This window comes from Leptonotus elevatus, chromosome 4, assembly GCF_054856555.1.
Source record: "Leptonotus elevatus isolate MCC_2025b chromosome 4, RoL_Lele_1.0, whole genome shotgun sequence".
NCBI classification, from domain to species: Eukaryota; Metazoa; Chordata; class Actinopteri; order Syngnathiformes; family Syngnathidae; genus Leptonotus; species Leptonotus elevatus.
This window is the reverse complement of record NC_141242.1, coordinates 16,448,049-16,475,807: the sequence shown is the minus strand read 5'-3', so window position 1 is coordinate 16,475,807 and position 27,759 is coordinate 16,448,049. Positions and strand designations below refer to the sequence as shown.

The following is a 27,759-nucleotide window of genomic DNA, read 5'->3' as shown; positions in this document are numbered from 1 at the left end:
CAGAGAAAGGCGTTCACAAACGCTTTCTGGTCCAAGAAATGAACCGGTTCTGTTTTAGAGCGCCCTCTACTACGATGACTGACTGAGTTCAACTGTAGTTTGTATATAAAAACACAAGATGACGCTATCATACTGCAGTACAAATAAGAGCCCTTTTGTTTTTAGCGCGTGTGCACGATTGTTTGATGGCAACAAAAAAGCGCCATGCTAAGGAGTGTTAGATTAAATGTTTTATGCTTTCATTATGTATGTTGGATCAATCAATTAATTTATACGTCTCATTGGAAGGACATCTTCATTATGAATTAACTACATGATTTATTTGATTAATTTCACTTTATGAGGAAATAAGGACAGGGAGAGACTGTCTTTATTATTATTATTATTATTATTATTATTATTATTATTATTATTATTATTATTATTATTAAAAAAAAGGTCAACACAAACATTTCTGCCTCAAAACGGGGGACGCCCGGGGGGAATACCCAGTAATCGATGGAATGATGGATCACAAAATTCTTAAAAACTATTTTGGAAAAAATATACATAGTTATGATTAGGCAAGGTAAAGCAAGCGAGCTTTATTTATATACCACATTTCATACACAAGGCAAGTCAATGTGTTTCAAACAAGCAAAGACAACATCTACCAGCATCATCAAACAGTTAACAATATCCAGAACAGCAAAGCAGAGAAATTAAAAAGAGTTTAGAAAAATTACTAAAAGAACGTGCAATGACAACGTTACAACACATGAACAGAAAACGTTAATGGGACGTTTTTTTTTTTCAATGTTCATTCATTTTAAAAAACAAGATTAATTTCAATATGCACTAAAAAAAAAACTCTATCACATCAGTGTACATTTTCTTATATTATCATAGGTCTATAGCAATCACTAATGGGGGCGCACCACACCTTACAGGAGGCTGACATGTTTTGCTGCCATCTTTCTTCGGATCCCCGAAGGAGAAAAACAAAACAAACGTAATATTGCTTGTAAAGTGTGGTCTCTCTGAGGCATCGTAATGTGCGTTCGAACCTCAGTTGTTGCATTCTATTAGTTCACCACTAGATGACAAAAAAATTACACACTGTCCCTTGAAAAACATTTGAAAGTAAAGTAAGAAAAGAAGAGTAGTTTTCTTAAATAACGAAAAAGGAAACATGATTTTAGAATGTTTAGAAATCCTTAATCAAAGGTACAAGGGGGAAAAAGCAACGTTTTTTTTAACTGGATTTTTACAACATTTACTAGTTACATCCTTATGAATCATTATTGAAATTCATTTATGTGAAGACACAGATCATGTTAATGATTTCTCACAATAATTATTATCAATCGCCTCCGTTTACATTCTGAAATTATCACTTATACAGCATTCCTAGAAAATCACAATGCTCCTGGGGAGCTATTTTTGAACAGGCCATCGGCTACTCATGTGGTCCTTCTGGCCTACTTCTGGTGACCCCTGTTTTAAATAAAATGCCGGAGGAGCTCAACTAGGGCTACACAGATTTCTGATGGAGCTATAAACCCCCAACAACGATACAGCGCCATCCCTGTTCATTCATCCATATATAAACGTGACATAAACGTGCTGGGCAGACTGTGAAAAGACGCTCTAGCCCCGCCCCTCCCAACAATTAAGGTGGCACGATTCAAACACTCGCTCGAGTCTCTTCTTTACACTGTAAGTGTGACGCATTTCCTGGACAAAGGAGCAGGTTTGATGTCATTCGGGCTCAACGCGCTCGCACCCTGACGGCGCATGCAGCTTCCATTTGTCCGTTTTGTCACTCTATTTAACGTATGAGGAGTTCTGTCTTATGAGCAAGCAGTCGTGACTTTATGTCAGAAGAACGGCGTTTAATGGAAGAAATAATTGTTTTCAAAGGTTGAAGTCACCCGGACAGCAAAAAAAAAAAAAAAAAAAAACATGATGGGGATGGCAAGTCGGTTTGGGATGACAAGCTAGCATTCGATATCGCGCAAAGGGGGCGGATAACGTCTTGCGCCGTCAATATAAATGTAAAGTTAAAGGGCAAGTGGCGAGAGAAAGAGTCCCCGCCCGACTGAAGAAGGGATGGGGAGGCATGACGTCTTGGATTTTGACGTGACACGGTACGGGTGGATTTTTGTTGTTGTTGAAACTACGAGTAAAGCGTGTTCCCCGCAGGGTGGGTCGCGTGGCAAAGTGGGCGAGTGCAATTGAAGCGTTAGCAGAAACCTCGCTTCTATTTTAGCCTTAAGTCCGTGTCAGAGCTGCGGACAAGCGCCTCACCAGTTTGCCCAGTCAGGTGAATCCGTTACCAGTCTCGCTGCCAGGCGATGTGATCCAGTGCAGGTGAACCTTATCGTTCTTCTAGGGGACTTGACTGAGCATCACAATGGACCCGCTCTCCCCGGCGCCTCCTCTCTGAAGTTTGTTGGAGGTGAGACTCTTTCTCTCTTGCTATTATAATTATCCTTTTAACCATGATATTTTTCCATTGCACTTCGGCAATTTCAGATTCATGGCTTAAATTTTCACATTGCATCCTCCCTTCTCAGCAACGGTCAGACAGAGAATTCGTTTCCCCTCATAATAATCCACTCCTTGAAATAACCACCTCTTTCATGAATTGCATTTATCTGCGTGTTGTGAAAATAACTGTTATCCAGTATATTAACTGTAGGCTTGATTCGCAGAAAAACAAATATGTTTCTGCAAAAAAAGAAAAACAAATATTTTTGTTGGTAAACGTCTCCTAAAAGTAAGGTCGGAGTAAACAAAACAAACTTAAGATATTATGGCAATTGGCTATTGAAGATTTGCTGCCTCTCCTTTTGGGATAGAAATGTGCTATTGCGAGCCAAGGTCACAATAGCAAGACAAACAGCAATATTTCAAGATTCTGCCCGAACTGTAATTTATGCAGGATAATTGCATTGGAATATACTGAAGTATTTTTTTCTTTTAATTTGATCTATTATTAGATCACATACTGTACCTTACAATGCATACATTATTCATACAGTTGCTATGTATTTATAAAATAAAGGTGCCTTTGTTTTTACAGTATTATTGATTCACCCTTGACATCACCTTATTGCGTGTTGATTACTTAATGAAAATGTTTCAGCAAACCAGAGCTGCATAGAACAATGTAGGAAAACAAGATGTTGTTAGGGTAAGTTCTTACTAGTCACAAGAATGGTGTGAATAGTGTTTTACAAAAACAGACACATTGTGGTGGATCTTACTCATAGTTATTGTTTACTCATGGAACCATTGCTGCGTCCCTAAACCAATGTTTATCTGGAGTTCCCACTGTCATATGCTTTAAAAGCAAAAATGCATGTGATGAAGAGCTATTCCATCTCAGTGTTGTCACTCAATTTCCAGTGCATCTCAGATAAAAGCTCTTTATCTACTGTGCGTCCTGACTGAGCACAATGCAATGCGCTCCATCTGCTCGTATGAATGGGGCTCACCTGTCGAGGTTCTACACAGTCACTGCAACATCCCTGCTGTGCATTCTTTTAGAGGGCAGCACAAAGCACATGGTGGGTGTTGATTTGGCTTGGGTGCAGCCTGAAATAGAACTCGAGTGCTGGTTATGTTGTGCCACCTACTACCTACACCTCTTAAGCCAGCAAGTTCAGTGTTTCCCACTTCATGTTAATACTTGGGCGGGCCGCCCAAGTAAACTGTCCATCACCCAAGTAGATTTCAAGAAAATTTAATAAAAATATATATATATAAAAAAAAAAGTGTTGCGACCAGATATATACCGCATGTAAAATTAGTTCGCCGTCACTCACTTATGGATCATGAGGCTAGAGGAGACGCAAGTAGCAGGACTGAGAACACCCCACCCCTCATCCTAATCATTTTGACTTTGTTTTGGCCATCGGGGCTCATGTGACCATGTCAAAGTGTCCTTAAGCAAAATACGGAGCCCCAAGTTGCTCCCGTTGCTGTGTCATCAGTAGGTGAATGAGGAGACAAGTGTGCTTTGAGTTCCTTGTGAGTGGAAAAGCGCTATAAAAGTGAAAGTCCATTTATATGGAGGCAGGAGTGTAGTAACTCCAATTTCATTTGAGATTGAATGTGATTGGTTAATCTAAAGACAGCCACATCCACATTTTTAAGATGGTGTGCGCACTTGTTGTAACCACAATATTTCAGTTGTTTATTTTACTTCCCCTCTTGAAAATATTCCTCTTTTTTTTCATTTTAGTTGCACAGGTTATAGGTCACATTAATGATGAAAAAAGTTCCGTTCCGTTCCGTCTTCAATTCCGCTTATCCGGGGTCGGGTCGCGGGGGCAGCAGCTTTAGCAGGGAAGCCCAGACTTCCCTCTCCCCAGCCACTTCAGCCAGCTCCTCCGATGGGATCCCAAGGCGTTCCCAAGCCAGCCGTGAGACGTAGTCTCTCCAGCGTGTCCTGGGTCGTCCCCGGGGCCTCCTGCCGGTAGGACATGCCCGGAACACCTCCCCAGGGAGGCGCCCAGGAGGCATCCGAACCAGATGCCCCAGCCACCTCAACTGGTTCCTCTCAACGTGGAGGAGTAGCGGCTCGACGCTGAGTCCCTCCCGAATGACCGAGCTTCTCACCCTATCTCTAAGGGAGAGCCCGGCTACCCTGTGGAGGAAACTCATTTCGGCCGCTTGTATCCGGGATCTTGTTCTTTCGGTCACGACCCACAGCTCGTGACCATAGGTGAGGACAGGAACGTAGATCGACCGGTAAATCGAGAGCTTTGCCTTTCGGCTCAGCTCCTTCTTCACCACAACGTACCGATACAGCGTCCGCATCACTGCAGACGCTGCACCGATCCGTCTGTCGATCTCCCGCTCTAACCTACCCTCACTCGTGAACAAGACCCCAAGATACTTGAACTCCTCCACTTGGGGCAGGACCTCATCCCCGACCCGCAAAGGGCACTCCACCCTTTTCCGACTGAGGACCATGGTCTCGGATTTGGAGGTGGCGATCCTCATCCCAACCGCTTCACACTCGGCTGCAAACCGCTCCAGCGAGAGCTGGAGATCACGGCTTGAAGAAGCCAACAGCACCACATCATCTGCAAAAAGCAGTGATGCAATGTTGAGGCCACCAAACCGGACCCCCTCGACACTCCGGCTGCGCCTAGAAATTCTGTCCATAAAAGTTACGAACAGAATCGGTGACAAAGGGCAACCTTGGCGGAGTCCGACCCTCACAGGAAACGAATTAGACTTACTGCCGGCAATGCGGACCAAACTCTGACATCGGTCGTACAGGGACCGAATAGCCCGTATCAGGGGGCCCGGTACCCCATACTCCCGAAGCACCCCCCACAGGACTCCCCGAGGGACACGGTCAAACGCCTTTTCCAAGTCCACAAAGCACATGTGGACTGGTTGGGCGAACTCCCATGCACCCTCAAGGATCCTGCTGAGGGTGTAGAGCTGGTCCACTGTTCCACGGCCGGGACGAAAACCACACTGCTCCTCCTGAATCCGAGATTCAACTTCCCGACGGATCCTCCTCTGCAGCACCCCGGAATAGACCTTACCTGGGAGGCTGAGGAGTGTGATCCCTCTAAAGTTGGAACACACCCTCCGGTCCCCCTTCTTAAAAAGAGGAACCACCACCCCGGTCTGCCAATCCAGAGGCACTGTCCCTGATGTCCACGCGATGTTGTAGAGACGTGTCAGCCACGACAGTCCCACTACATCCAGAGCCTTTAGGAACTCCGGGCGAACCTCATCCACCCCCGAGGCCCTGCCACCGAGAAGCTTTCCAACCACTTCAGTGACTTCGACCCCAGAGATAGGGGGGCCCACCTCAGAGTCCCCAGACCCTGCTTCCTCAAAGGAAGGCGTGTTGGTGGAATTGAGGAGGTCTTCGACGTATTCTCCCCACCGATTCACGACCTCCCAAGTCGAGGTCAACAGCACCCCATCTCCACTATACACAGTTTTAATGGCGCACTGCTTTCCTCTCCTGAGACGCCGGATGGTGGACCAGAATTTCTTCGAAGCCGTCCGGAAGTCGTTCTCCATGGCCTCACCGAACTCCTCCCATATCCGAGTTTTTGCCTCAGCGACCACCGAAGCCGCATTCCGCTTGGCCAGCCGGTACCTGTCAGCAGCCTCCGGAGTCCCACAGGCCAAAAAGGCCCAATAGGACTCCTTCTTCAGCTTGACGGCATCCCTTACCGCTGGTGTCCACCAGCGGGTTCGAGGATTGCCGCCCCGACAGGCACCAACCACCGTACGGCCACAGCTCCGATCGGCCGCTTCAACAATGGAAGCACGGAACATGGTCCATTCGGACTCAACGTCCCCCGCCTCCCCCGGGACAATGGAGAAGCTCTGCCGGAGGTGGGCGTTGAAACTCTTTCTGACAGGGGATTCTGCCAGACGTTCCCAGCAGACCCTCACAATACGTTTGGGCCTGCCTGGTCGGACCAGCATCTTCCCCCGCCATCGGAGCCAACACACCACCAGGTGGTGATCAGTTGACAGCTCCGCCCCTCTCTTAACCCGAGTGTCCAACACATACGGCCGCAAATCCGATGACACGACTACAAAGTCGATCATCGAACTGCGGCCTAGGGTGTCCTGGTGCCAAGTGCACATATGGACACCCTTGTGCTTGAACATGGTGTTCGTTATGGTCAGTCCGTGACGAGCACAGAAGTCCAACAACAAAACACCGCTTGGGTTTTGATCGGGGGGGCCGTTCCTCCCAATCACGCCCCTCCAGGTCTCACTGTCATTACCCACGTGAGCGTTGAAGTCCCCCAGCAGAACGAGGGAGTCCCCGGGGGGAGCGCTCTCCAGCACACCCTCCAAGGACTCCAGAAAGGGTGGGTACTCTGAGCTGTTGTTCGGTACATAAGCACAAACAACAGTCAGGACCCGTCCCCCCACCCGTAGGCGGAGGGAGGCTGCCCTCTCGTTCACCCACACCTGCCCTGCTCTGCGCCTCTCACCGTGGGCAACTCCAGAGTGGAAGAGGGTCCAGCCCCTCTCGAGAGGATTGGTACCAGAACCCAAGCCGTGTGTGGACGTGAGTCCGACTATATCTAGTCTGAACTTCTCAGCCTCGCACATCAGCTCGGGCTCCTTCCCTGTCAGAGAGGTGACATTCCATGTCCCCAGAACTAGCTTCAGTAGCCGAGGGTCGGACCGCCAAGGCCCCCGCTTTTTGGCTGCCACCCAACTCACTGCGCACCCGACCCCTTTGGCCCCTTCCACCGGTGGTGAGCCCATGGGAAGGGGGACCCATGTTGCCTTTTCGGGCTGTGCCCGGCCGGGCCCCGATGAAAAAAGTATGGAAATAATTTGTCTTGGTCTCATTTTTTTTGTACCATAAAACTTGGCAGTGGTGTGCAAACTTTGTATATCCTCTATAAATGAGTGAATTCTGCCAAGAATGGGCAAATATCCAGCAAGAATTATGACAAAGGCTTCTTAATTACCACTAATCAATGTGAAAGATTTAATCAAATATTACTCCTCTGGGATCAATAAAGGATTAATGATTACGAGTATCTTACATTTTAGCCTGTTGAAATTTAAAACAGCGTGGACCACAGAAAATCCTAGGTGAATTTCCCCTTGAGTGATTTTAATTAGTACTGCAATAAAGTAAAATAAAAAAACAACAAGTATTTAATTAGATTTAATTAAAAAAAAATACTGGTAACTCACAGTTGCCCACCCAATTTGTCTTTTTATAAATAATTAAAGATGTACTTTTTTTAAACTATCACCTCCATTGTATATGTGTTAACTATGCTCTACATATTTACTGCAAATATTGTAAAAGTAATGTTTAAGTTTCACTGATGACCAGTTTTTCATTTGGTGTGAATGCGTAATTCTGACCCAATAGGGACACCATTAAGAAAAAGTTAGTCCTCATAACTTGCTCTGTGTTTTGTCATCTCTAGGCCCACTGTTCTACTTTACCGCCACAAGGGAGTGCAGCTCTAATTTGTCTGTGACGCAGTGATAGACCCACGGATACACTGCCCTGTGTTCTACTTTTCATGGATGCCCAGGTGGCTCTGCTGCACTTATGGACAGTCCTTGTCCTGACAGCAGAACTGAATGGGATTGATACTGCAGAGGTCTACACCAATGCTTGGGCTGTCCAAATTAATGGAGGCCCTGAGGAGGCTGACCGCATCGCAAAGGAACACGGCTTCATCAACCATGGCAATGTGAGTTGGACATACACTGTGCTGTCTCTGTGTGTGCTTGTTCTCAAGAGGTTGCTGTCATATATGATTGCTCCACGTGACATTAACCATATCAGTGTTACAATTCTCTCTGCACCAAAAATGTATTGCCCACTACACTTCTTTTAACGCTCACTTGTTTTCTTTGCTGAATTATGTTGTAGCCTTGAATATTTTTTTCAGGACAGTATTGCCTTGAATTAATTTATGCATGGTAGTTGAAAAGTTGGATCCCATGCACATTTTCTAACCGTTAATCTAAAACCAGTAATAGTGGTCTACAGTCCACAGCAATCCTTTTTGCGAGTGGATTAACACGTTTGTCTGTTAATATACTAGTTGTGGTCCTGAAGCCAGTTGTTTGCTTCAAACTTGTACTAGGACTGCTAGCGCTAACAGCTCCATTTGTGCTCACTGCGACCTGCTTTGCATTTTTTTTAAATGGTACTGGGCACAGATCTGAATAGAAGACCAGCTATGCCAGGGCGCGCTCTAGCAGCCCGCCTCGCCGACATGCCTATGTAGTGGCTACGTTGGTGGGGTTAGTGTTCCCATCAACCACACTACTTTTTTTTTTTTTTTTTTTAAAGCGTTCAGAGTAATAAATTGGTTGAATCCATGCACTTTTCTCAGTCAGACGTTTCCTAGTTTGGCATCATACTTTTTACTAAAAGAGGTCTGGATGGTTGTTGTTCTGGAGCTTTGATTTTCACTTTTATTAACGTCATGAGACATTTTCAACATAAAACAAAAAAAAAAGAAAGTTGCTTATGCCAGAGATGGATATCTTTAAAGATGTACAAGTACATTATTGTCCTGCATTCAAAGGTTGTTCTTGTCAGTGGTTGCTATTGGATTTGCCCATGATTTATTGAAGAGAGCTTCTTGCTGAATACAGTGGTGTTAAATATGCTGCTTGAAGAACAGCCAAGATATTGAGCAACAAAGACACAACAAGCAAACAAGAGCTTCTCATACTATTTCTGTTTTGCCAATATGTCAAATTCATTTCTTTCCTGTCCAGTGTCCACCATTCCATTTTGTCAATTGGGCTATATGCTGTATACCTTTTGCACTGGCATGATGCAGGCATTAGATGCGTCTCACTAGGGACATATTGTCAGGGAAGGCAGGGAAGGCCATGACTCCCATGCATGTAGAGTAATAAAAAAAAAAAGAGTAAAGAAAAAATAAAGCTAATAATGATTACATTAAATTATTTTCCATTTGAGTACTCAGGTCTATGCTTTACATTGATTTTATTTTTCAATCTAATAATGTCAATGATTTCATCATCAAAATAACTTGATGATGAAATGTGTGTGTTTCTTTTTCAAAGTTCAAAGGAATGGTTACTTGAATCTTGGTGCAATATGTTACTCAAGCGACCACGGCACGCACACATTATTTGATGCAGGCAGTTGGCGCATGCCCTCACACATTGTTTAATGCGCTATTTTGGGTTCCTATTTGTATATTGGACTCCAGAAGAGTCAGTGCCTCGCCACTCGCCAGTCATGAACCTCACTGCACCGTCACACACATGCACACTCGGGTTGGGCGATATATTGTTATCGTATCGGTATCTCGATATGAACATTCAAGATATTGTACTTACAACAATTTTATAGACAAATTATACTATTCATTGTTGCGGTGGAGAGTTTGGTGCGCAAAACATTTTTAAAGTTAGAGAATAAAACGTAACATGGCATCTAAAATTGAAGGTAATGGAAAGGAAAGAGTATAATACTGATCAATGATACTGGGCAAAAAGCTCGAGTCATTCATGTCTGGTTACATTTTGTCTTATTTTCAATGTCTACAATTTAATTTCCATCATTTTTTTTCAGAGGCACACAAATAAGTGTTATTATTTTAGTGTCTGGCCACTGAGAGTAGGCGCTACAGCGAGATGATATGTAGAGTATGTGACAGCACAGTGATGGTACAGCAGAGGTTATGTGAGGAAATACATTTGTCAAGGCTTTTTTAGGCTGGGGGATAAGACTGTAAAGGTCTTAGTCATTTTTCTGTCATCCTCACTGGTAGTTCCAGAGGGATGCTGGAGGAAGCTGATGTATAATAAAAGGTAATGGGATTTCTGTCTCTAATGTGATTATAGGATCATCACAAAGCTGATTATTTGTTCACTTTGGTGCCCAGTAATGCCCAAATGTGTCCTTGTGTATGTGTAATTTTGCTTATTATACTTCAGTCTAATTTTGTTGGACTGGTCTTGAGCAAGATCAACTGTGTTTGTAAGTGTTCAGTAGCAGGCATTGTAGAGGGGTAGGATTTGATTGATTTTTGAAATCCCAACAATCTGTATTTGCTTGTTTTATCGTATGGCACCAGTTGACGGACTCTACGTTGGGACCGTTTTATTTGAAGCGAATGAGAAAATAGTTACAGAAAGAAATTAGTGGTTGTTGACAATTACATGTACAGTTATCCACCAGCCAGCTATTTATGATACTAAGTTTATACCATGAGCTCCGGTCCTCATGACACTATCCTGCATGTTTGAGATGTTTCCCTCCTTCAACACACCTGATTCAAATGATCAGCTCATAATGATCCTGATCATACGAATCAGGTGTGTTGGAGGAGGGAAACACCTCAAACCTATAGGAAAGGGGTCCTTGAGGACTGAAATTGGTGACCCCTGCTTTATACTATGAAATTATTTGCTCCCTCCTGATTTCTTTTCTTTTCTTTTTTTTATAGCATATTTATCACACCTAAATGTTTCATATCGCGGAACAATTTTGATATCACACGAAAGCAACCCAAAAACATTGAAAATGGCTATTTTGTTTTGAATCCTTTCTAGAAAGGTAATTGCATTTTTAAAGAGGCGGAGGAGACGGGCTTGAAACAGACCAATCACGCTCGACTTTGCATCTACAAAGTTGTAAAGCGTAGCAGTGTTGATATTTGACTTCAATTTAATCCCACTTGAAATATAAAGCATAAAGTGTGGTAACAGTAATAACCCCGCCACTTATGGCTATATGGTGCATTTGTGACGCATGTCAATAACATGACATCATCTTTAGTCAAGGTCTCCGTCAAATGATGTCATCGAGGAACAATCATCCCATTTCTCCTCCCTCCTTATTTATGTTTACCAACTGTCAAAATATTGCTTTATGTAATACTGGTCCATGGCACCATGTTGGTAATCGCATTACATGACTGACTGACTTCAAGAAATGTGAACACCGTATTAAAAGCATATTTGGTATTGGACCGTACTTTAATATTATGGTACTTGGATTACTTTCCTGAATTCATTTTTAAACATGTAACTACCAACTGTCTCTGAAATGTCTCATTCCTATTTTGCCACATCTTTGTTACGGTAATGTGTTTTTTCTTCCACAATGTGGCTAAAACACTTGGGGTGCATCAAATTGTTGTGTGTTATCTTCCTCTCTTCAGATAACAAATCTTAAACTGGGCAGCTATAGTAAATAGCCATATCTCTGTTTCCTACTCGCCACTGCAATAAAATTGCAATAACGGCAGCAGGCAGCTTGGATTGGATTATGCTGGCAGAAACTCAATAATATTACTCTAAAATCTAATATTTCAACATCAAAATCGAACGATTGGTCTATAAGTCCCTCATTGCTATAAAATTAAGCCAACATATTTTTGCTTTGTGCTGGATGGTTATATTGCCAAGGCTGTAAAACCATTGCCAATTTCTCTCTGACAACCTCTGTTTGATCCACCACCCTAGGTCAATCGCTCATCTTCTTTCCAATTCACTTAAAATGACCTGCATGATCTTGTAGCAATACAAACAAAATTCACACTTGGTCTGTGGTCTCTAGATGTGTCAGATAAATTGTGTCTGGCTGTGTGGGTTGAGTTGATGTTATTGCTCAGAAATGACAGATGCTTGCAACTTGCAATTGACTGCAGAGCTATGTAGGGCAATTTGTGCTTTGGAGAGTTGATTACAGTATTTTCAAAGGTGATTTTTCCCTTAATTTTGTCAGCCTGAATATATCAGATTGTGTCATTTCCTTTATCATCTTTAAGTATGCCATAAGTAGAGCCAGGAGGCATGTCTTTCGTGTGCTTGCGTATTGCCATTCATTTGTTTAACTATTACATGATTTATTTAAAGGAGCACCAAAGTAACTTTCGCAAAGTATCTCTCTCTAGCTTGCTTTCGTCTCCCCAGTCCCCCTCCTCGACAGTCGACACCCCCGTCACAGTCTTGTTTTCTCTCCAGTTTGTTTGTGTTTTGAAATGTTAATATGCAAGTTTCACACACACAGACTCATACTCCACAGTATTATGCAGCTCAACAGCACAATGACTGTACTTGCAGTATCTGTTCTGTATTCCCACAAGACTCTGAAGGAAGAATAAGGGCAGCCTATCCTATCCTATAAAAGCTGTGAAATATTTCTGTCTGTACGAATACATGTAGAACAAGATTAAAACAAATTTAACATTTGTTTAAACTCCACAACACAATGATTTATTTATTTATTTTTATCTACGGTTTGATTTTTAGACATTAAGCTTTTGACATGTGCAATTCGTTTTTTGAATGCAATTACGTTGGAGAGCTGCTCAAGACTTAGTTTAAGAGAGCTACGATTTCCACTTCACACAATGTGGTTTCGCACGGTTTGCTGTGACAATAAAGGATTTAATCTTATCTTGCTTTTATCTGGCTCATGTATTTATCAACCTTTGATTTCTGTTAACCCCTCCGTGTGTCCAAATGATCCTAGGAAATATCTTGCCTGGGGCTTTAAAGACCCCTATGATGATTGAGATAAATTGATCCAGTTTTCTCTTGCCTGGACGCGGGTCATCAGGGCTCCCCTCTAGAGGAGGCCTGTAGGTGGGGCTCAAAGGCGAGCGTTTGGTGGCCGGACCTGTACCAATGGGGCCCGGCCAGGCACAGCCCGAAAAGGTAATGTGAGTAACATTTCCCATGGGCTCACCAACTGTAGGAGGGGCCAGCAAGCTTTGGCTGGCTACTCAAGCGGTGGAAGGTGGAATTGCTTCAATAAGCCACACACAGCGTGGTGAAATAAAAGCAATGTCGGATCATTGCGATCTGTGAGTATCCAGCAAAAGGAGAATGGCGAGCAAGTTGGCATAGGCTGTCTGGTGAGTGTAATATGTTTACATCTGTTGAACTGTCAACCAAGATAGCATTTAGCAGCCAAAGTAACAAACACCGGGCACCAGACTGACTAGCGATGTTCAAACTTTTTTTCTGTCAGCAGCTGCATCCATCGCAGCGATTAGGCGATATGTCGGCCCATCAGGCTTTCCTTGTTCCCCACTCGACCCCATGATCCCCCTTCCCCCCCACCCCAAACAATAATGTTGAACTTGTGCACACTGAATTCTCCCATCAATGAACAACAAACAGTAATCGTCGGATGCTTTTCGCCACCCCTCCACTTTGATGAACATGATATATGATCAGGGCATGTAATTTGTCATCCTCAACCTCCCCAAAACCATATCTCGGGCGGAAATTTGTCCATTCGTCGCCGAGCATCATTGGAGCCAAAATGTGCTTTGTGGAGAAGGAAAAAGGGTTTCTTCAAAAGTTAAAAGTTAAACAAAATTTGTATGCAATAATGTGTTTGTATGACAAACTCATGGGTTAGCTTTGAAGGTATTCAAATGTATCCAATACTTCCAGAAGCATTGAATAAATCTGAACAATGTTTTCTGTTTTGAGCTGAGCCAGTACTGCTGCCTCTCAGCAAAAAAAAACATGTTCTGTAGCTAAATCTTGCATCAGGTCTCTTTGTTAATTAACTGAAAATGTTCAATTGTAGGTGTGAAGGTGTTTACTGTGAAATGCACCACTTTTCTTCTGCCAAGGTTTGCACATTTGCAATACCTGTATTCAGAAAGCTATGGAAAAACTCACAATTTAGTGAAGATGATGAAGATCTAATTAATTTTGTCCCGGGGGTGCCCCATTTATCAATCACTGCGTTGTAGCTGCACTGATGCATTTACAGAACAACTCCAATTAGCTGATTTACTTCAGCTGCAATCAGTAGCAGCCAATTATAATGCAATTATTGTATTTCTTGCATTTATGAAAGCTATTGGTATGACATTATCTAAGAGGCTTGCACCATAGGCCATTATCTGTTTTTAAACTAGATGCGGCTAGAGGCACAGTCTGCTTCTTTAAAACACAACTAGCTGGTGATATGAAGTGCCTTAGGTTGAATGAATGAATTTATGGACCTGTTTGTCACTTGACCTTGAGCCAGAATAATGCAACATGGTGTTGTGAGTAGTTTACCTTTGGCCGTTGCACGAAGCACAGTCTGGTGCAGCTGTGTTGTTTCCTGTTTCAGTATTTCACATTTACGTGCAATAAAACCCATTAGCAAATTAGTGTCCCTAATTAACTTAACTGGTACTGTAATTTCTGGACTATTGAGCACACCTGGATATAAGATGCACCCACTAAATGTAAAAAAAGGGGGACAAAATGTATACATATGCACTATTGCACTCATCTATAAGCCATAGGTGTCGAAGTTGTAACATAGGATTATTTACACAAAAAGGTGTATGTTAATGGAAATGTTTTTATTATTATTATTCTCCTTTTTACCACAATGTGAAACCACAAAATGCGGCTTAAATGTATAAAAGAGTGCTGCGGCTGAGGAAGTTATTATGAGGTTGTTGTTTTTTAACTATAGTATATTTCATAATGTAGACATTTCACAGTGGTATTTTGAATATACTTCATATCCTGTTCACTTACGTGCATTAGTTCTGATGTTTTATTTGTTTTTGTTTTCTGTGCAAGAGTCTGGCAGTCAATTAACTGCCTGGCAGCTTTTTATTATGAAAAATATTTGGCAAATAAATGACCTTTGTCAGTGAGTACAAGCAATGTTTTCTGTTAGCTGTTTTCTGTTTTGTTTTTTTTGTTTGTTTTTTGGTGGAAAATGATGATGCTAATCAATCCACCTGAAACTTCGACAGCCTATTTGCAGATAATAAGTTGTCATTTGGCATTACTCAACTCCTACAATAGGACATGCATATTCAGACTTTATATTGCAACTGCATATTTAACAATAAAACTATTTAAATATGCAATAAAAATAGGATATACAGTACCTAGATGGTGCTTTCCTCATTCACTCACTCACACAATGGTATTGATGTACTGCCATTAAAGCAGTGGTTCATAAGCTTGTTGGAGATACAGTACTGAACCCCACAAGTTTTATACTCCATGATTCAAATTCAAACAACCACATCAAAAGTTAAGAGACCACACTTGTTTCTTCAGTTTCCTGTTCATTTTAAATGCCCAGTACAACTAAAGGTACATATGTTTTCACCAATATGTGAATAATTTAAAGTACCACTCCGGCCGCCATTTCTCACTCATAAACTCTATGTATTTTTCTCAGCAGGAAAATGATATTGGCTTACCCAGGCATTTTCCAAAGGTTTTCTTGATACTAACCAAAATCACTTCAGTTAGTCACACTCACTTGAAAAGTGTATCAAGTGAGTGTGACTAGTGGCAGCAGACATTAAATTAAATAAGACGTTTACAAAAACATAGCAGTCTCTCAATTTCGCCATGGCTATATTTTATTTGTGCATAAAATGAAACACACATCAGTAGCAGTCAGAGGTCATGGATCTTACAGTAGAACAATGACTCAGAAAACACGTAAAAAAAGACCCAAAATGGCTTAAGACAAAGCGCTTGATCGTTCTGGATGGGCTCTTTAAAATTACTGTGGCGTTTCAAACTGCATCACTTGCCTTAAAAACTTGCAAATTGAACATTAGTCATGAGAAGAGTAGTGTAGGCACTAGGCATAGAATAGCTTATGTACTTTAGTCAGCAATTGTTATCTCATGAATGTATCTATTATGGGAGATTTTACAAATGTTTGAAGTGTTTTTTTGTTGTTGTTGTTTTTTGAAAATTCTACCGAGATGTCTCCTTGCCACTTTGCTATGTAGTCTTTCTGATCGGCCAGCAAAGCAAGTGAAAGTGCATGGTGGAGCCCAGAAAGTAGCATTGCTGAGCTCCATTGGAGCAAAACGTAGAACAAGCATGGCGCCTTCCCTTCGCGATAGAGGAATCCTCGGCTGGTTGACGGTATGCAGACCTAGACGCCACCTTTAATCGCGAGTCCCCCAGCAATCTCTTCCATGCTGTTTGGCTCCAATAAATTAAACATAACTCGTCAAATTCTTTACCGATTTTAACAGATTGGTTTGTTAGAAATATCTGACACGCAGTTGTGATACCAGATGTGTGGGTAATTTAGAATAGAGCTTTCATAAGATAAAATGTCTTGTTTTTGTTGCTACCACATTGATGAGCAGTGGGGAGTTGATTGAAACATAATTAAAATCTTTGCAAACAAATGTTGAAATTAAGATAAAAATTTAAATATAGGCTAATCTTTTTGGGGTTCATATTTTCATATCCAATTCTAGAAGAGTTAGTGCCTCACTAGTCATGAAACTCACCGCACGTTACTGACTCTGGAGCAGTGCCCCGAGGCAAACCCCCACCTTGAGCTACGTGACACAGCACGCTGTTCTGTCGTCACACCCACTGAAATGCATTCGTCCTCAGAGTACTGCGCCCTGCTAAGTGCAGTGTAAAAAGGCCTCTACAGACACGCGCATGCATGCGCACGTTGCATGTGTCTTGTACTCCGCTGTAGCCCTGGGACTGACACACTGAATCCCCAGTGTTCCATTGAACCCAGGTTAAGAGCCACTGCAGTAAAGAAAACCAACTCGCTAATGCATGCGTGCATGCGCACACACGCACACACTCCCTCCTTATTTAAGATCATCCTCAACTTGAATAAAGAAGTATGGTGTTAGGAACAAATCCTGCTCAGAGAGACAGAGATGAATGCAGCGTACTTTGAGAGTGTTTGTTCCCATTTCATTTACCTTGTGAATCATTTGAGCGCACAGTCTAGGCACCATGCAGCATGACAAGCTTTATCTAAAATTTAAATGTCTCAAGGCTCCTCTGAATATTGACATAATAAATACATGAAAGAGTAGGGTAGTTTATCCAGAATACTTTACACCAAATGCTATTGGTGGAAATGCTACTTATGAATGAGTAGTTTTTTCAATTAAATAAAGAGAACTTGATTATCAGAGATTATATTAATAACTTTACAATCGAACATCATTTGTCTGAACTGGGGGAGAAAAGTGGAATAAGGTATGGAATGTAGAAAGGGCCAAATACACTAAAGCTCTTTACATGCAAAATTAAAATGGATAGACATTTGTCTGATTTTCTAGTAGCAAAATTCATTGTTCTATCCATCAAGAAAATTATTCTTTGCGCCCTCGAACATCCAATCACAAAGTAATAGAGCCTTTGTGTTTTTGGTTTTGACTGGTAAAAAGTCAGAAAAAAACTTTTAATTATGTAAAATAAAATAACTAGCTATAGTATGTGTGTTATTTATTAAATTTTAACATAATTTAATTCCAAATTGCTTTAATCACTCAGCGTAAGTAACGTTAACTTCCGGCCATGCACAGCCAATCACAGATGCAACTAGCAGACAGGTGCGTTTTTTTTGGAACTAACACGGAAATACAGACGCGCAAAACTTTTGCTAAATGAGGATAGGAGACACATTACGATCATATCGAATGTTGAGTTATTCCCGCGACACGATTACTTAGAAAGTCAATAAAGTTTGTGTAGATAGGGGGAATGTCCACTGGAGCCAAAACAAACGGCTTCAAGCCAAGCCAAAAAGGAGCCGGCAGCAGGAACAGAATGTGGAGCCAGCTGGTAAGTAGGTGCATCGAGTTGTTGACAGCGATTGAACCAAGATAGCAATAGTATTAAATATTAGTTTCAGCAAACCCCCGTCCACCTGAAAAACGGGCATTTTTTTCATTAATGTCAGAGACGATGTTGTAAACATAAACATTACATGTTAAATATACATTACATGCTTCTTCTTTTCTTTTTTTTATCTTGACAGTGCATATATATATATATATAAATATACAAGTTGTTTATATTTCCTCATCTTCTGATTGAATTGAAGAATGAGTATCATTTTGACCCCAAAATATTTGATTGCGTAAAATGTTATTTTTCGTTAAATATACAGTAGATAAACAAACTATTTACATATACATATTGCTCCATCTTCTGATTGAATTGGTGTTAGGAAAATAATGGAAATATATATATATATATATATATATATATATATAAATAATAATAATTATTATTATTTTGTATTTATCCCCCCCATTATTCTCTGATCGGTGATTGGCTCCAAACAGTGTGCAAAGCCTAATCAAAATACTGTGTTGTGACTAGTAGGGGCGCATAGAACATATTGGGAAGAAAAGGTTTGACTTGATTTCCCCATTAATGAACGAAATTATCATTTATAAACTGCATTTTATATTTACTTGTTTTTTTGTGAAATATTAAAATTGGATTGATGATCCAAAACATTTAAGTGTGATAAATGTGCACCAAAACAAATCAGAAATTAGGATGGTACACCCTGAAACAGCCATTTTATTGTCGTTTTATCTTGAGTATTTTTCAACAGCAATTTACTCCCATTAGATCATTACATAGGGTAGCCAACCTTAAGTAATGAGTTTCATTTATGAATGAACATACATGAATGGAAAAATATACTCTGATCATCTGGAAGTTATAGATAAATATGATGGGTTTTTTTTCATATCAACAGTATGAATACTCAACTCTTGAATAGTCACCGATAATTGATACCAAGTATTAATACCACTAGTACTTTGAGACATAAAATTTCTCCCCCAAAAAACAATGACAGATCATTTTAAAGAAAGACCTTAAAATTGCATGAAATGAAGGCTATTTTCTATTCTTCTAAATTAGAATTTCTTGTTCTTAACCCTAAAACGGCCAAAAGTCGTGAGCACCGATACATTGAAATAAGGTCTGTTATCAGCCCGATACCTGGTACGGGTACTTGAGCATCCCGAGTACTGTATTTGGCATGGTATGTTGTCCATGTTATTGTGTTGCACAGGGCTTGCCATTGTGTTGTTGCTGTAGAGCTCACACATGCCCACTTTGTACCATATATCTTGTTAGAGGGATGCCAGATTATAAATGAAATCTAACCCTCTAGCTATTTGTAGGATATTATACAATTACCTGTCAAAATATGTCGACAGAACTAGCATGAGCCATCCGCCATTTGTGTTGCATTACTGTAATGGAATCTATCGGCCGATCTGTGTCATCTATCAGAAGAAAACATGCACAGTTCTATATATGTAATGCATCCAGTATGTTAATCCGCTGCTATGTTTTTCTAGAAATGTTTAACAGTATGCTCCCATTCTGAGAATAATACAGGTCCGAAAAGACCTACAGTATGTACTCATTTTAAGAGGCATTTATTTTTAAATGGTCTTTATTATATTCAGAACTCATTACTGTCATTCCATCCCTCCCCAAATACCAAGCCATCTGTGCGAACAAAGTCAAGGCTAGTATGGCTCCTGTGTTAGTGCAATGCCAATATTTAAAATGTGATTTGCACATTCCTGTCTCCCTTAGGGGCCAATGCACTATCTGAAAAAAAATAATGAAACGTGAGCTGATATTTCTTGCAGCCATTGCCAATGTAGCACACCCTGGTTTATAAGGGGCCATCTCTTTTTCCATATCTTTATCTTTATCCTGTGCTTTATGATTATCCCTATCTTTGAAACCAGCTGCTACTACTGTATTGTACTTGTAAGTGGGAATGTCCGAGTCTGAGTCCCTTTATTTTGACACACAGTACACACTTAATGCAATGTTGGTATTGGCTGCAATGCATTAAAAGGGATAAAAAAAAAAGAAGAAGAGTGCATCTCTTCTAACATCTAACAACTACACATTGTAAAATGTACGTACAGCTGCATGTTGAGTACATGTTTGTGAGGGACGTAGCTTTGATCAGTGGAGCGGGATGTAGGGAAATGAGGCTACATTAAATAAAATGAGGCTACATTCAAATATTTTTGCAACTTGAACATTGGAAACGGTATTTTTCATTGTTCAATATGACAGCAGAATGACATTATATTATCGCAGATATAGATCATAATAAAGAGATATGCGGGTGTGGTACAAATGCTACTTTTTTTTTCTTCTAGTGGGTTTGCTTTTTGGTGCTGTATGTTTAAAAGTGCTGACAGCCTCCATTTTTCTGAGCTAAGCCCTTGAAGTGAAGGTCAGAATACTGAGATGAGCCTGTTTTACATATTTCCTTTCCGTGTTCCATCCCTGCTGCAATACACCCACAGTCTTCCTGCCTCCAATCCTGCATCCACAGATAGATGAGCTGATATAAGTCTATGAAAAATCTATCAATCTTTGAGTGATAGTCACATTGATTGTCTTCATGTACTGTACTAACAAATATCAGTCTGCTCCTTTACATGCTGTATGTTCCATTCTAACAGCTCACACTCTAACTTTTGGCAGATGCAGGCAATAGAAATATTTTTTGCATGATGGACCCACACGTAGGCTTTACAGTGTTCATGTTAATGACATTGTTAATGCGGTCTGGAGGCATACACTTAGGGTGCACTTGTACCCAGGTTGCACTTGTACCTAAACATGGCAAATATTTCTGAATATTTCAGAAAATCTTAACCTTAACCTTAAAACAATCCATACTGACCTGAGCTATCAAATTAGCTAGCTGCATAGTCACCACAACAACAAACAGTGACTCCAGTAAGAGTGGATGTGAGGGATATGCAGTCAACGACTGTTTGTTCGGTGCAAAAATGTTAAGCTCGTCGACAGTAACTGTTCCCTGCCATTGGAATGACTGTTAGATGGAGGATCATCTACTTACCTCTTGAGTTTACCATAGTCATGATAACTGTCATATACGCACCACTCGATGCTGATGCTATTTTAGACATAGAGGAGTTGCATAAAGCCATAAGAAGCCAGTAGAACTCATATCCTGATGCAGAGCAAATAATTGCTGCGGATGTCTATTACACTGGAAATATGTGCTGCATATCATGAAAACAAAATTAATAGATAGTAGGCTAGATGTCTTAAATCTAGGAATCGGCACAGGGAGAGAGGAGACAGAGAATAGGAATTTGGGTTTGGTGGTGGCACCTTATATTGAAGAAAATTGGGTGGACAAATAATTATGTACATGTAAACAGTGAAAATCCCGTTCTTCACACACATCACCTCCAGTGCTAATCACGCTGGTTTATGGCTGGTGCGAATGTTTGGTGGTGGTCGGAGGGGCCGTAGGCGCAGACTGGCAGCCATGCTTCCGTCAGTTTGCCGCCGAGCAGCTGTGGCTATTTATGTAGTTTACCGGCACCAGAGTATGAACATGTGAGTGTGTGAATAATGTCTCCATTGTGAAGCGGCTCTGAATGTCCAGAAAATTATTATTATTAGTAGTAGTAGTAGTAGTAGTAGTAGTAGTAGTAGTATTATAAAAATGAATGCCCATTCAGTGTAAATATAAAATTCTCAATCACCATGTATACCAGGGGTGGCGAAGTCTGGTCCTCGAGAGCCCCTATCCAGGCTGTTTTGGATGTCTCCCTGTTCCAGCACACCTGAATCAAATGATCAGCTCATCAGCTAGCTGCGCAGACGCCTGATAACAATCTTGATCATTTGAGTCGCGTGTTGGGAGGAGTCGAGGGAAATATCTAAAACAAGCTGGATAGGGGTTCTCAAGGACTGGACTTGGGCACCCCTGATGAATACAATTATTTCATTATTCATTCAAATACATAAATTTAAATATCCAAGGCATAAGTTTAAATATCTAATAAATCATCAATGTCTTAAGTTTGAGACACAAAGTTTCTTTGTCCCAAATTATTCAGCACAGTTCAGTTCAATTGCACAAGGTGGAACAGCAGTTCATACGACCCACAAGGTTGTGTTTTTTAATTGTCCAGAGAGAAGTGTGCAACGTACCTTAATATTTTCTTTAGCTGACACACTCAAAATAGTGACGGGATTTCTAGGTTGAAAGCGTGAATCTCTCTCCTTCATTGTTATTTTAGTGGTTGAAACGTGACGTCACATGGCACATACGTCACTTCTCGGACAGGAATGCTAATTGTGAAGTCCCAGAATGCTTCACTTCAAGCTGGAAATGCTGTTAGCGAAGACCGTCACAGAAAAACATGTAATCCCTATTCAAGTGTTGTCAAAGAGACAAATAATGGCACTGCCACTTGTCAGTGAAAGGTCATGGTCAATGACATTCCTGTGATCTACTTGCCAACATTGATAATATGTATGCCATGTTTTGGATTTCCCCAGTTTTTTTATGGGGATTTTTTTTTTTTTTACCACCATTTCCCCATTTTTCATGAAAAATGTATTGAATTTTTATGAGCATTTTTTGAAGATTTTTTTTTTGTTTGTCAAAAAAAAGTTGCCCATCCCTGATATAAAATGGAGGGCTTTGTAAAGTAACTGTAACCTAGTAACTTAGAGAAGTAACGCATTAGATTTGTCGTTCCTATTAAAAAAAAATTATGTTACTCAAAAATATCCAGTGTTTACAGTAATGACTTATCTGCATCTACTAACGCATTACTGGCATCACTGCTTGAGAACTACTGGCAAACTTTCTAAGCATACTACTCTCAAATAAATTAAGCAAGTTTGTGAACTAGTGTGTGGATGATTGTGTTGAATAAACGAAAAGAGGCTCGAGTGGTGACATACTTGTTCTGATAACTCTTCCAGAGGAAGTATATGATGCCATAGAAGTTACTTTAATTTAAAAACTAGACAATACCATAAACGGCATGGCAATCTTCACTGTTACAGTAGTACCAAATAATTTTTTGCTGGCTGTCAAATCAAAAGACATAAGAACCACCATGCTGTCGTTATTTGGGGAGATTTATAAAAAAATGAGAGAGAGAGAGAGAGAGAGAGAGCGAGAGAGAGAGAGAGAGAGAGACTGATCAGTCAGTTATTTTGTCTCGTCATTTGTCTTCAGACATGTTATTTGTGTTCATTAAAGTTGTTATAGTATACAGTACCTTGTTTTAGTATTATAACCTTGGGAGATCATTAAATTTGTCATTGAATGGCGGTCAGGCATGCAGAGAATGTCAACGCACTTCTCCACTCCCTGGCAAGCTCCCTGGTGGTGGGAAAATGCATGTATCCAATTATTTTATTCATGTATTTGAAATGTACCATTTTATATAAACCCCTGCCACCTCAGCTAACTAGTACAATTCACCTAAGTGGTCAAACTTGAAAGACCATGTGCAACAGAAGAGCCACAAATAAATGATAGCTTACTTGACTGTCTATGGTCGGACTGGGATATAGGCGACAGGTAAAATGGACTTGTCTAGCAGTGGGTACTGGACATGAGTGCATCGAGTTGTAGAGGTGGCCCCACATACACGCATACCCAACTCGCAGTGGAGCAGTATTTCAATTGTGTTTTATCCGATTTAATCAGAGTTGAAACTACATTGTTATTGTTGTAGTGATTACATAATTTATATTCAGTGTATGTACAGTAATTCATTTCAGTTCAGGGTGTTTTTATTCAGGGTTTCCCAAACAACTCATTAATTAATCATTAGTAGATTTTTCCTCCTTCTGATTAAAAGTTGCAGAATTATATATATGTTTAAACTATTTATAGCCATAATATTGACGTGACCTACATGTATTTATTGTATGTATATTTAAACAATGAAGAGTTAGTGAATAAAAACTCCAAATTCAGCCACTGATCTGTGTCTCTACTATTCTTTTGATATAACTTCACATAAAATCGTTTAAAAAAAAAAAGAAGCAAGTCCCCCGATGAATGCAGCTGAGGCAAGAAGTCTGCAGTTAGAACCAGTATGTAAACAAATAATTACCCTTCATTTGAAAACACCCAATTAGCCTTGATTTTAGACCAGTGAAATGAAGTTCTTCCCCCATGTACCTCCAAGGAGTTTCAGCTGTAATTGGTCTAAAGATTGCAGCATGTGTTTAATTGTGTGCGTATAAAGCCTGAAAGCCTGAAAATGCCATACATTTTGTGTAAATGCCCTATAGAAACACATGGCAGCAAATAAAAGGCAAATGAGAAGCTGACAGTTTGGTAATTGGGGAGCCCCCACAATGCGTGATATTTCCATCACAGTGATACAACAGTTGGTGCTTTGCATTGTCTGTCAAGGTTGGGTGCTTCGTATATAGACTACAATTTTACAACAGTTGTTATTGAATTTTTCCTGTGTTTGTAGCCAGCAATTGCAAGTAAAAGTCAACCGGATGTTTACCGTCCAGGTTAGGCACCGTCCACAAATTACATTTCCAGGGTGACCAATGTAAATGGTGACTTGACTGGTAACTTGAGCACCTGTAACGCGCAACTTACAGACTAGCTTCTACTTGCTATGGGCCGGCTAAATGTGTCCTCCTTATTGGCTACAGTTTCATCTTCACTGTCGGCTGGACACAAATCTTTGGCGAGTGCCCCGTGGCTGTCCTGCTTTTGAAGAAGTGCTTCTTTGCTCTAGGGTGTAATTCCCCCTTTGATGTCCGCCGTGGGATGCAATATTTCCTTGTGAGTCTCTTTATAGCCATTGGCAGCTATGTTACGTCACACGCCGCTACTGTACTTAATACAAACATATTCAAAAAAGCACTAACCTGGCAATAGCCAGATTGATAATTGTGATTCACTCAAGGGAGTTTATCAATCTGGAACTTCACTCAACAGATCTGTTTGGGAAAGGAGGGATTTGTTGTACAATACTTCGAGCTGATGGGACGATGTGGCATCTTGTGCACGTTGGTTTTGACCAATCATGGCAACGGATGAAAATGTCGTCTTCGATCTTGGGAAAAAAAAGCGCGAACATCTTTACCAGATAAAAAAAGCCTCACGCTGTTCAATATTCCACAAGGTAACGGTGAGTAATTCTGTGAGAACAGAATTAATTGCAGCGTCCGTTTGGTTATGTTAGGTTTGTTTGTTTCCCCCGGCGTCGTCACAACTGCATGTCCTGCCCTAAACAACGCCTGATTGGTCTGACCTAAAAAAGGTCAGTTGCGAACGTATCAGCGGGAGCAGTACAAGATGTAGTATTTGTGAACGAATACCGCGGGAATTTAGCATTCCTGGCAAGGTTAAAAAGTACAATAAAAAATCATAATTGCTCAACATAAATTAAAAAAAAAATTCTGGGAAGCGTTGAAATGAACCATTTCACAGAATAGCTGGATAGTTTTGGATAAACTTTGTGTTACCTCAATATTAGCATGATCATTTTGACACCCCTAATATATATACAGTTATCAAGATTCAAAGCACGATTGTAAAATACCTTGAGGCATGAAGACATAAAGGTGGAGAGAGAACTAAATAATTCAACTGAGAAACCTGAACTTAAAATAGTAACTTCTGAAACTGTCCAGTGAGTAGTTAAGAGTGAAGCTCTAATGCAAACTCATTACACCGGCAAACACACCAATGCCATCCCCCAAAACACACACTTACACCCCCCACCACCCCACTTAAGATTAGTGACACAATCAAACCTCAATTTCCTTGGACTCATACAGTCTTGTTCTAAAGGAATTCATCGGCAGTAGAAATATACTGTATATTTTTTTCCACAGCAGCACCATCCTAGTGCAGCACAAATTAGCCCTCTGCCTCATTGCTATCAACATTAATGTCGATCTCATTAATTTCATGGTTCGCACCTCTGCCTTGCATTATTCATTAGGTGGTTTCCTTTTATGAGTCTTTTTTTTGTTCTTTTAAGACTCAAGTATGTAGCCTGTGTAAAATTTTAACCAACTAGTGAGGGTTTTTACTTCAGCGCTTGGAACTTATAAAATCGCTTTCATTCCGTTGAATATGTAAGGGAGTTCTCCAGAAATGTCCACACCGTATGTAATGATATCTTTAGTCAAACATCAGTGTACTGCTACTGTGTAAGATGAAACACAGTTAGCTCCATCAATAGCCTATGGTGTACAGATGAATTGTATAAAGGTACTTCTATAGCCAGTGCTTTGAATCCCATCAGATTAATGTAATATTATTTTTAACACACTCTTACTGATTTATTGCAACATACCATATACAGCACTTATCGTACTTTTTCGGGATGATGCTATCACTCTTGATTGCAACATAACAAACGAGAGAGATACATAATCTCTTTCTGTCTTATCTTTAAGTAACTGATACTCATTGTTTTTCTTTTTCTTTTTTTTTAACTTCATATTTGAAAGTACCACAAAAATATTAGACGTCGCTGGAATTAAATTCATTACTACATTGAAATCAGTAATGCATATTACATGCATTCATTTCAGTTTTCCCTTTTATAGGAAAAGTGCAATTCCATGGGTGTGCCAATTAGATTTGTGTGTGCTTCGAAGGTAAATTATGACTTGTTACATTGTAAATTAATCAGGGTTATTTATTTTTGTATGATTTGTTGTCAAGTCAAAATGTTTAATTCAAATCAAACTGGATAGCTGGCGACCTTTTCTCAATGCTTCCAGTCTGGTCAGCCAGACTGGAGCCCCAAGAGGGCCTTCCTTCCTGTTCTCTACTCTTCTTTCTCTCCCCACACATCCATCCTTTCTAGTGTGCCTGTCAAATGTAGCATCTCACTCCTCTCTTCCCTCTTTTCCTCATTCCTCCTCTGCCTCTCCTCTTCTGCTCCACTGGGCAGGGAAGGTGAGTCAGTCCCCAGTGGCAACTCTGTACATATTGCAATGTTTCCTCATGTAATGGAGTCTGGTCTCTTCTGAATCCCTTTACTTTTGCTTTATTATTTTTGGTATACTGTTGCAACCTAATATTTGTAATGTACCATCATTTCTGGAGTAAAATACTCTTTTTTTTTTCTTTTTGGATACAAATTTCATTCATAATTGATGCTGCGTACTAGACAAAGGCACAAGGAAAATGAAGGGAAAAAAAGTCACCTTGTGTATATGTCTACGTGTAGCCTACCTGGGCTTTGTAAAAGGGTGTACTCCAATGTGATGTGTAGTCCGCTCATTAATTTCTTCCCGCCCACCCATTAGTTTCTTCAAGCTCGCACATTAGTTCCTTCCAGCTGACGGATCCGTTTTGAAATGAGTAAATATAGTGCGTCCACAACACCTGAATTCGACTATAACCTTATCGTGCAAATAGCATTACCAACGTTCAGGTATTATATACAGCACTGACTGCCTACCTTTGTTATTAAGGGTGTCACCTCGTGCCTTCACCATAGTAATTTACTGTAATACCTAAAGTAAAAAAAAAAAAAACGCTACTAGAAACAATAAACATTAAAGAGGTACAACACAGTCAAGTGTTTGTTGTTACTGTAACAAAGCTAGACTTGGGCGGCGACCGACATCCAGCGATGACTATTTGTCGTTTGTTTCTGTGGGGGAGCGCGCACGTTGGCA

General features: G+C 40.6%; 1 protein-coding gene across 1 annotated transcript in view; it reads left to right on the top strand.

The window, feature by feature from the left end:
- The first annotated feature begins 1,678 nt into the window (after positions 1 to 1,678).
- furinb (furin (paired basic amino acid cleaving enzyme) b) overlaps positions 1,679 to 27,759 on the top strand; it is a 72,160-nt gene continuing 46,079 nt past the window's right edge. The window contains exons 1-2 of the mRNA XM_086074545.1: positions 1,679 to 2,440; positions 7,941 to 8,213. Of these exons, the coding sequence (XP_085930671.1) occupies positions 8,040 to 8,213 (174 nt within the window). The 5' untranslated portion in view covers positions 1,679 to 2,440; positions 7,941 to 8,039. The remainder of the gene's footprint in view (positions 2,441 to 7,940; positions 8,214 to 27,759) is intronic.